Source organism: Galeopterus variegatus, unplaced genomic scaffold (genome assembly GCF_000696425.1).
Source record: "Galeopterus variegatus unplaced genomic scaffold, G_variegatus-3.0.2 Scaffold3133, whole genome shotgun sequence".
In the NCBI taxonomy this organism is placed as follows: domain Eukaryota; kingdom Metazoa; phylum Chordata; class Mammalia; order Dermoptera; family Cynocephalidae; genus Galeopterus; species Galeopterus variegatus.
In genome coordinates, this window is record NW_007729244.1 from 118,167 (window position 1) to 126,906 (window position 8,740).

Here is an 8,740-nt window from a genome sequence, read left to right on the forward strand (position 1 = left end):
ATTGCATGTTTCAGGTGAGATGCTGCAAAGGGTATTTCAACCTAATGAAAGAAGGCTGGAGCTAACCAGCATCCCTGTCCATGTTGGGATCCACCTTCCATGGGCAGACGGGCTGGTCAGAATGCTGGGATGTGTTCTGCAAAGCTCTTCTCAAATTTTCTTCCAGGAGAAGGAAATTTATCGCTGGCCTGCCAGAGAGTCCCTCAAAACCATGCTAGCTGTGGGCTGGACTGTGGAGAGAACCAAAGAGGGAGAGGCTTTGGTTCAACAGCGGGAAAACGAGAAGCTTCGAAGTGTGTCCCAGGCCAGCCAGGTAGGATACCACACCCAGAGGCAGAGGTGCACCAGGAGAACCCAGGATCTCGGAAGCTCTCCCTTGGGCAATGTAGGTGGGACCACCTGAGATGAACCTTGAGGACTTTTCCAGACTCATCTTTGTCAAGTGAAGTTGGGACTGGTGAATAAGGAATGGTAAACCCGGTGACTCTGTGCTTGCTTTCTAGGGCAGCAGCTACAGCCCTGCTCCCCTCGACCTCTCTAATGTCGTGCTCTCCAGGGAGCTCCAGGTCAGTGCTGACACTTTCAGAACAGCATGACTTAACTGCAGGACATATTAGCCTCCACAGAGTTAAAAGGGGAGAGGGGAAGAATGCCTAGACCACGTCACCACTATAATAATCAAAACTGGACAGGGCCCCACTGTGCAGAAGCCACAGGGCAAGTCTCAGCAGAATTAACCAATCATCCAAGAAAGTGAGGCTTTGCTGTTCTACCACAGACATCAAAGTGGGTGACAACTCAGTGAAAGGAAGAACAACCAGCACACTACTGTATTAAAACCCCCAAATAAAATCAATACAACAGCTAGGAGAAAATCTGTGAAACCTGACCACTAGATAGAGGTGCTTTGTCTGGCCCCTGCCATTTCCCCCAACCATGAGAACAGCCTGCATGGGTCATAGTGGATTCCCTGGAGCTGCCATGATGGTGCAGAAAAGCAATCATTGCAGGATATAGGGACGTAAAACCACAAGGATGAAACCAGAAGCCCTAAGCGGCCTCTTCCCATTCCTCCCTGCTGCACACACTGGTAGCTGGGCCCTGCCCCAGCCTGGGGCTCTGACCCCTCTGAGAGTCCATCAGACCAGCCCTTTGGACTTAAAGGAAGTTTCTTTCCAAAGTATATCCTTGATTCTAGGTCACTGTTTTTTGAGCCGTATAGAGATGACTTCTATTTGAGAAATCTTATTTACAGCAGTTTTCTCAAGATGTGATTTTTTTAGTTTGTTAGGCTAAAGGCTTTCAGGGATCCTAGATCTCTGCTTGACTCTCACTCCCAGCCCCTATCCCGGGTCAGGAGTGTGATGCCGAACTCCTGTGAGAATGAAGAGCTGCCAGCACGCAGGTTCAGCTGGAACATGGGCTCCTCCTGATCGCATCAAACTGCAAGGATAATAAGTTACAGGGGAAAGACAGAATTAGAAATTGTTTTCTAGGGCCAGCCCGGTGGCGCACTGGAGAGTGCGCCGCTTGGGAGCACGGCGGCGCTCCCGCCGAGGGTTCAGATCCCATGTGGAGACCGGTTCCCGCTCACTGGCTGAGCGCGGTGCGGGAGCAACACCAAGGGTTGCGATCCTGTTGCCAGTCCCCGGTACGGGTGCGACACTGAGGGTTGTGATCCCATTACCGGTCAGTAAAAAGGAAAAAAAAAAAAAAAGAATTACAAGGGGGAAAAAAAGCCTATCCAGAAAAAAAAAAATAGTCCAAACCAGGTAGTTTGACAGATAAGAATTTAATACAGGGATCTAGTAACATAGTGTTGAAAGAGCTAAAAAACTAAATGTAATGTTGAGGCAACCCAGAGATACGCTACATCAGGAAACTGCTATCAGCACAGTCTAATTAATGATGGGAGACCCTCAGCAGTGTGCTGTTAGCCGTTGGGGGGACTCTGTTCCTAGGGTGGCCTGAAATAGCCTGGCAGATAGGAAGCCGTTTTTTCTTGCTTGCTTTCTCTTTGACTTGCGTCTCCTTGGTGGGACACAGGGCATGGTGGAGGTCGTGGCTGAGAACTATCACAATATCTGGGCCAAGAAGAAAAAGCTGGAGCTGGAGAGCAAAGGTGAGCCTGGTTCACAACAACCCCCAAGATGATGAGCTGGGGGTGGGGAGGTTCTTCCACAGCTGCAAAGCAAGAGCCAAATATGTTGACCCTCACCTCACTGACCCCAGGTGGCGGCACTCACCCTCTGTTGGTACCATATGACACCTTGACTGCCAAGGAAAAGTTCAGGGACCGAGAGAAGGCTCAGGATCTGTTTAAATTCCTCCAAGTGAATGGCATTGTAGTTTCCAGGTAAGTCATCTTCCACATGACATTAGTGGGGCAGGGGTGTGGGTGTGGTTTCTGCCTCTCCAGGTATTCAGTCACCTGCCTACAAAACCCATCAGAGTGAGCATAGTGGTTGAGTCTTTTGAAATGAGAAAATTTTTATTTTGGAGCATGAAGTCCTCTTTCCTGACATAAACAGGGCTAGTAGATATCAATTTTTAAAAATCAGTTACAGCAAAGAATCATGACAAATTATACTTATGTACCGTAAGCATTTAATTTTAACTTAAAACATATAAACATACATTCATTCACAAATCTTGTGCTACAGGCAAAGTCCTTTCCTTTGTATATTGTTCTATCAGTTGAAGTTATAAACCAAATCCATAATACATCCTCAAAGCTTTGGAATTCGGGCTTGTTTAAAGAACATTGAGAATTTTAGGCAAACACAAAACAAAATAAGTGCAGTATTCTAGAAATTTTTAAAATTTCCTCCCCTATCTTTTAGAGTTGTCTCACCCACACCTAATTCAAAAACTATATATTTGGAAGCTTGCAATTGCAGGTCTTTGCAAAATATTCAACTTAGTCTTCATAGAATCAACTGTTCATTTCATACTTTTGTTTTATATGATATTTTATTAAATTACATTACAACAATAGCAGGCATATCTGACATACACAGTCTTTGAACAAAGAGAATTAATTCTCACAGAGATGCAGCTCCACTAGGGAGATTAAATGCATCATGATTTCCTAAGACATTTTATCTCAAATTTATGTAAGTCAAAATTATCTAGATGAGAGATTTATATGAGGATGGTCTTGTCAGCTTAAGTCTTAAAGATAGAATCTGTTTTCTCCCTGGTTGGACGTCGGTGGTGGGCTCTGCTACATAGGATCGTGTTTACTGAGGCCTTTGTAGAATGAAAAACAAGCCAGTGTTCCTATTCTGATATAGCCACTCCTAAAAGAAATGTTTGCTGAGTAAGCTGCTGTTTCTTCTTTTAGTTTCATACAGAATTTTTGCCATTAAATGGCAAAAATAAGTGAATAAATAAAAATCTATACAAATATTTCTATTATATCTCTTTTGAAAAAAAATAACAAAACTGATTTGCCATACTGTGGAGCAGGAAAGGTCAGACAGCAGGAGCCTGCCTCCAGGGAAGCATTCAGGCAAGATTCCCATCATCATTTTAATCTTGTCCTCAACTCCAAGATAAATGTGTCCAGGTCCCTGTCACCGAGAACTCCTAGCTTCCCCCACCCCAGACTGCTCTATCTTCAGCCTTCATTACTCGATGGCATCCCATTCTTTCAGTTGCTCAAGCCAAAAACCTTGACTCTTCTCTTTTTCTCCCAACCCACATCTAGTCCTTAAGGAAAGCCTGATGGTTCTATCTTAAAATTTACCAGAACCTGACCATTTCTCACCCTCGTCATATTATCACCATCCTCCTACTTGGGATCCCTGCTTTCCACCCTTGGCTCCCAGGGTCAATTTCAAACATAGCAACCAGAGTGATTCTGTGATAATGTAAGTCATATCATGTCACTCCATTATTTAGAACTTCTAGTCACTCCTATCTTACTCAGAGCAAAAGGTAAATTCTAAGGATGGCCTGCAGAGCCCTAAATGATTTGCTCCACTGCCCACCCCATACCCCTCTGACCACCTGCTCACTTCCATTCCACCCACACTGGTCTCTCTGCCATAGTCATTTCAACTGGACATGCATGCTCCTGCCTCAGGATCTTTGCAACACCTGCTCCCTGTGCCTGGAAAGCTTTTTCCTCTGATGGGACTTCCTCCATGGGGCTTCCCTCCTCACCTCCTTCAAGCCTTTACTCCAATGTCAGTCTCCTGATGAGACCAACCCTGATTGCCCTATTTAACACTACAGCCTGCAAAACCTTGCTTTCCCACTCCTGGGCCTTTTTATCCTACTTTAATTTTTCTTTCTTCCACAAAACTTACTCACTGCTAGCATTCTGTCTANTGAATATACCTTTAGAAAAGGGATTTATGTGTTAATGCACAGATGACACCACTGTTCTTTACACATAAATAGAAGGAGCTACAGAGGAAAACTGAAGCAAATTTGTATTACTTTGTTTCTCTTTAAAAGAAATCATGTCTCCCTTCACTATGGGGGTGAGGGAGTGGGGTGGACCTTGCCCTTTGGGAATGTATGCGTTTCAGAATACATACCCATTTACACATTGGTCAAGAAGGGCTTGACCCACCGTGACAGGAAAACTCACAACATACTATCCTTCAACTTCTAAATGCCATATATTTTGCAAAAAGGAATAATGTATGTTACATTTTTAAGAAAACCCAAGGATATGTAGGNGGAGCAGGAAAGGTCAGACAGCAGGAGCCTGCCTCCAGGGAAGCATTCAGGCAAGATTCCCGTCATCATTTTAATCTTGTCCTCAACTCCAAGATAAATGTGTAGTATGATTTGCTGATAAATAACTTGCTCACAGAAATGAAAAATCCCCCTTTACTGTAACTAAAAAGGGAGTCAAGGAAATAGGGGAATAAAGGAGAAAGATAATTGAATTCAGCAAACATATCCTGAGTAGTTATTTAGTATGTGCCAGACCCTGTGGGAGGCACTAGGATGTGCAGATGATCAAGCCAGGTCCCTGTCACCGAGAACTCCTAGCTTCCCCCACCCCAGACTGCTCTATCTTCAGCCCTCATTACTCGATGGCATCCCATTCTTTCAGTTGCTCAAGCCAAAAACCTTGACTCTTCTCTTTTTCTCCCAACCCACATCCAGTCCTTCAGGAAAGCCTGATGGTTCTATCTTAAAATTTACCAGAACCTGACCATTTCTCACCCTCTTCATATTATCACCATCCTGGCTGAGACGGCCTCCTACTTGGGATCCCTGCTTTCCACTCTTGGCTCCCAGGGTCAATTTTAAACATAGCAACCAGAGCGATTCTGTGATAATGTAAGTCATATCATGTCACTCCATTATTTAGAACTTCTAGTCACTCCTGTCTTACTCGGAGCAAAAGGTGAATTCTAAGGATGGCCTGCAGAGCCCTAAATGATTTGCTCCACTGCCCACCCCATACCCCTCTGACCACCTGCTCACTTCCATTCCACTCACACTGGTCTCTCTGCCATAGTCATTCAGCTTGACATACGTGCTCCTACCTCAGGATCTTTGCAACACCTGCTCCCTGTGCCTGGAAAGCTTTTTCCTCTCATGTCCATGGGGCTCCCTTCCTCACCTCCTTCAAGCCTTTACTCCAATGTCAGTCTCCTGATGAAACCAACCCTGATTGCCCTATTTAACACTACAGCCTGCAAAACCTTGCTTTCCCACTCCTGGGCCTTTTTATCCTACTTTAATTTTTCTTTCTTCCACAAAACTTACTCACTGCTAGCATTCTGTCTACTTTATATTTTGTTTATGTCTGTTTGCAACTAGCATATAAGTTCTATAAGAGTAGGGATTTTCGTTTTCTTCTCTGACTTATCCCCAGCTCAATATATGTTGCATGAAGATGAAGATCTTTCTGAAAAATCTTTTCAGAAGTTGTTGCAATACAGGTATTGCATACTCACAGAGGCAGGTTCCAGATGCGGGGGGTGGGGGGGAATCAGTCAAATGATGAGTCACTAAGCCCTAGTAACCATTAACATTTGGAAATTAAATTTAGCATGGGCAGGATTGATGATGCACCAAAGTCGCATGGTTATCTCTGTTACTTCCTGGGGTTTTCCAATTTCCAACCTAGAGGTGTGAAGGACATGGAGCTGGATGCCTCCTCCATGGAAAAGAGGTTTGCCTATAAGTTTTTGAAGAAAATCCTGAAATATGTTGATTCCGCTCAAGAGTTTATTGCCCATTTGGGTAAGTATCATTGTGAAATATCACAAAAGAATTTGGTATTTCTTTATCATGGAATGACCCTTGCATACTATGAACTATTCATGATTTATTTAGATATATGATTTGGGGGAGAAAACAGTGGCTAAGATTCTATTCCCCCACTTGTAAAACTCACTTTAGTCCTTAGCTTTTCTACTGGATTTGATTGGCTCTTTTATCATTTTTTCATACAATTCATCCTATTTTAACTTTCCCATTGTTTTGTTTTGTGACTATGGACATATAACTCAACCTCTCTGAAGCTGCTTTCTTATTGATGAAGTAGAAAAAAGGGTAGTGAAATCCTTGGAGAATTAACAGAAGAAATAACTAACCAGCACAATTATAAAAACTTCATAAAATATAAGATATTTTGTGAAATCAAATAGCCTGTTTTATGGCCTCTAGAATAGCTATTCCATTTCTAAAATGCTATGACTGTTTTTGTCTTGTTAACTCTTACCAGCCTTGTGTTACCTGTGTCTTTGCAGAAGCCATTGTCAGCAGTGGGAAAACTGAAAAGTCTCCCCATGACCAGGAGATCAAATTCTTTGCCAAAGTAAGTGACACTCTGCACTTAACCAAATTACTTACTTCTTAGGATCTGTTTAGGGTGCAGGTGTAGTTGATCTAAGAAGTATTAGAAAGCTCCAGTGGCTTCAGTGAGACAGATGGGACATATTTCTCTGTTGTGGTTGGTGGAGGTCAGAGGAAGTAGGCAGCCTGCTTGGCTCCACACCATCACCCAGAGTCCCAGGTTCTTCCTCCCTTGTTGCTCCATCGTGTCCAGAGGTGTGGTCTATGTTAGCGTGGTCCAAGTAGGCTCACCAGTGCCACATTTGTGGGAAAGTGGAAAAGGAAAGGGGAGGACAAGCTGCTTTTTTTTAAAGTTCTATCCTAGTGGGTAGAACTTAGTTATTTTAGCTTCATCTATCTGAAAGGGAGACTGGGTTATGCATTTTCTAGCTGGGTGGCCCTTTGCCCAGCTAAAACACAGGGTGTTCTATTGCTAAAGAAAAAAGGGCAGAGTTCCTTTGGATGCCAGGGAACAGTCTCTTCCATACAGCCCTACCCAGAGAACTAAAGACATAGAAGGCTCGGAGTAGCCTTGCTCTGAGCAGAGACAGCATGCTTGAGGCTAGCAGTGCTAGGCCACCTCTCCAGTGCACCTGTTGGATGTCTTGCCCATGAAGCCATATGTGAGTGCAGGTGTCCCATAGGACTCCCCTGCAAATGCTGACTCAGGGCTGCATGCACATTTTGGGGGGCCCTTAGTCAGTGGCCCTCTCCTTTCACATATCCTCTGATTTGAAGCATAGAAGAAGAAAATGTGATGGAAACTGGGACCCAAAGGGTATAGTTGCCTGGAAATTCTAGGACCAGAGTTCAGAGATTTTTTGCTCACTGAGAATGAACTTTTTAAGAGGAACCAAAGGAAGGGCTTTGGCTAGCTTCCTAGAAATTGATTTATGGTGGGTTTTCCAGGTTCTCCTCCCACTGGTTGACCAGTACTTCACCAACCACCGCCTCTACTTCTTGTCTTCCCCTGTGAAGCCCCTTAGCAGCAGCGGGTATGCCTCCCATAAAGAGAAAGAAATGGTGGCCAGGTGAGTCTACAAAATAAAGAGAAGGTCACAGTGCTGATTGATTTAAAACACAAGGTTCCTGGGGACTAAATGGTGAGTCTCTTGGAGAAATGAAGCATACCCTGATGATTGGTAGCTCAGAGGTTTTGGTTAGCATCTTGGTTTTGAAAGAAATTGTATTCACACCTATCAGTATTATTCCAGCAACAAAGTGCACTGTTTGGGAGTATCAGTAGGGCTTGGAAAAGGTTTATATACTCAGGTCAACCTCTATCCTGAAACAACATTTAGAAAAAGGCAAAGGTCATTTGAAGCGAGGGAAAGCTGAACACACAACGTTGAGGAAAAACAGGTGGACAGTGCTTTCAATCCCATTGTTATCAGACTTTACAAGATTAGAACTTTAAAAAAGAATCAGATCTTCCAAGTCCTGGTGTGGATGATCTGAAACTTGCAATCTAGAGCAGCATAATTCAATTTAAACTACTAGTAGGAAAAACAAATTATCAAAAGCACCAGCCTCCCTACTCATTCCACTAGGCACAACATGTGGATAACAGAGGTGAGAACGAGAATGCTTCATGATTGGGCTGAGTTGGACTCCACCATGCCTTAGGTTCTCTCTGTATTTGATGAAAGACAAGAAATGGGTTAAACTCCTGAATAGCAAAGAGTTAAGAACTTTGATGAAAGTAGTCTATCAAGTCTTTCCCTAGCATCCATTGGCAGCAAATAGTGTACATTATGATGTCCCAGCCATATCACCATATTTTGGAGGATATTTCAGGGTTTAGCTAACATTTATTAAACCCTTAGCATGGCTGGTCACTGAGCTCAATTTTTCATATGCAAGAGTTATTGCCGGGGCCGGCCCGGTGGCGCACTGGATAGTGCGCCGCTTGGGAAGCGCGGCGGCG

At 43.8% G+C, this 8,740-nt stretch overlaps 1 protein-coding gene across 1 annotated transcript in view; it reads left to right on the forward strand.

Moving 5' to 3' along the window:
- Nucleotides 1–8,740, forward strand: part of RYR3 (ryanodine receptor 3) — a gene marked incomplete at its 5' end in the record, with an annotated part of 211,225 nt that overhangs the window by 104,696 nt on the left and 97,789 nt on the right. The window contains 7 exons of the mRNA XM_008584044.1: nt 167–313; nt 504–566; nt 2,047–2,122; nt 2,233–2,356; nt 6,104–6,219; nt 6,729–6,796; nt 7,723–7,844. Coding sequence (XP_008582266.1) covers nt 167–313; nt 504–566; nt 2,047–2,122; nt 2,233–2,356; nt 6,104–6,219; nt 6,729–6,796; nt 7,723–7,844 — 716 coding nt within the window. The remainder of the gene's footprint in view (nt 1–166; nt 314–503; nt 567–2,046; nt 2,123–2,232; nt 2,357–6,103; nt 6,220–6,728; nt 6,797–7,722; nt 7,845–8,740) is intronic.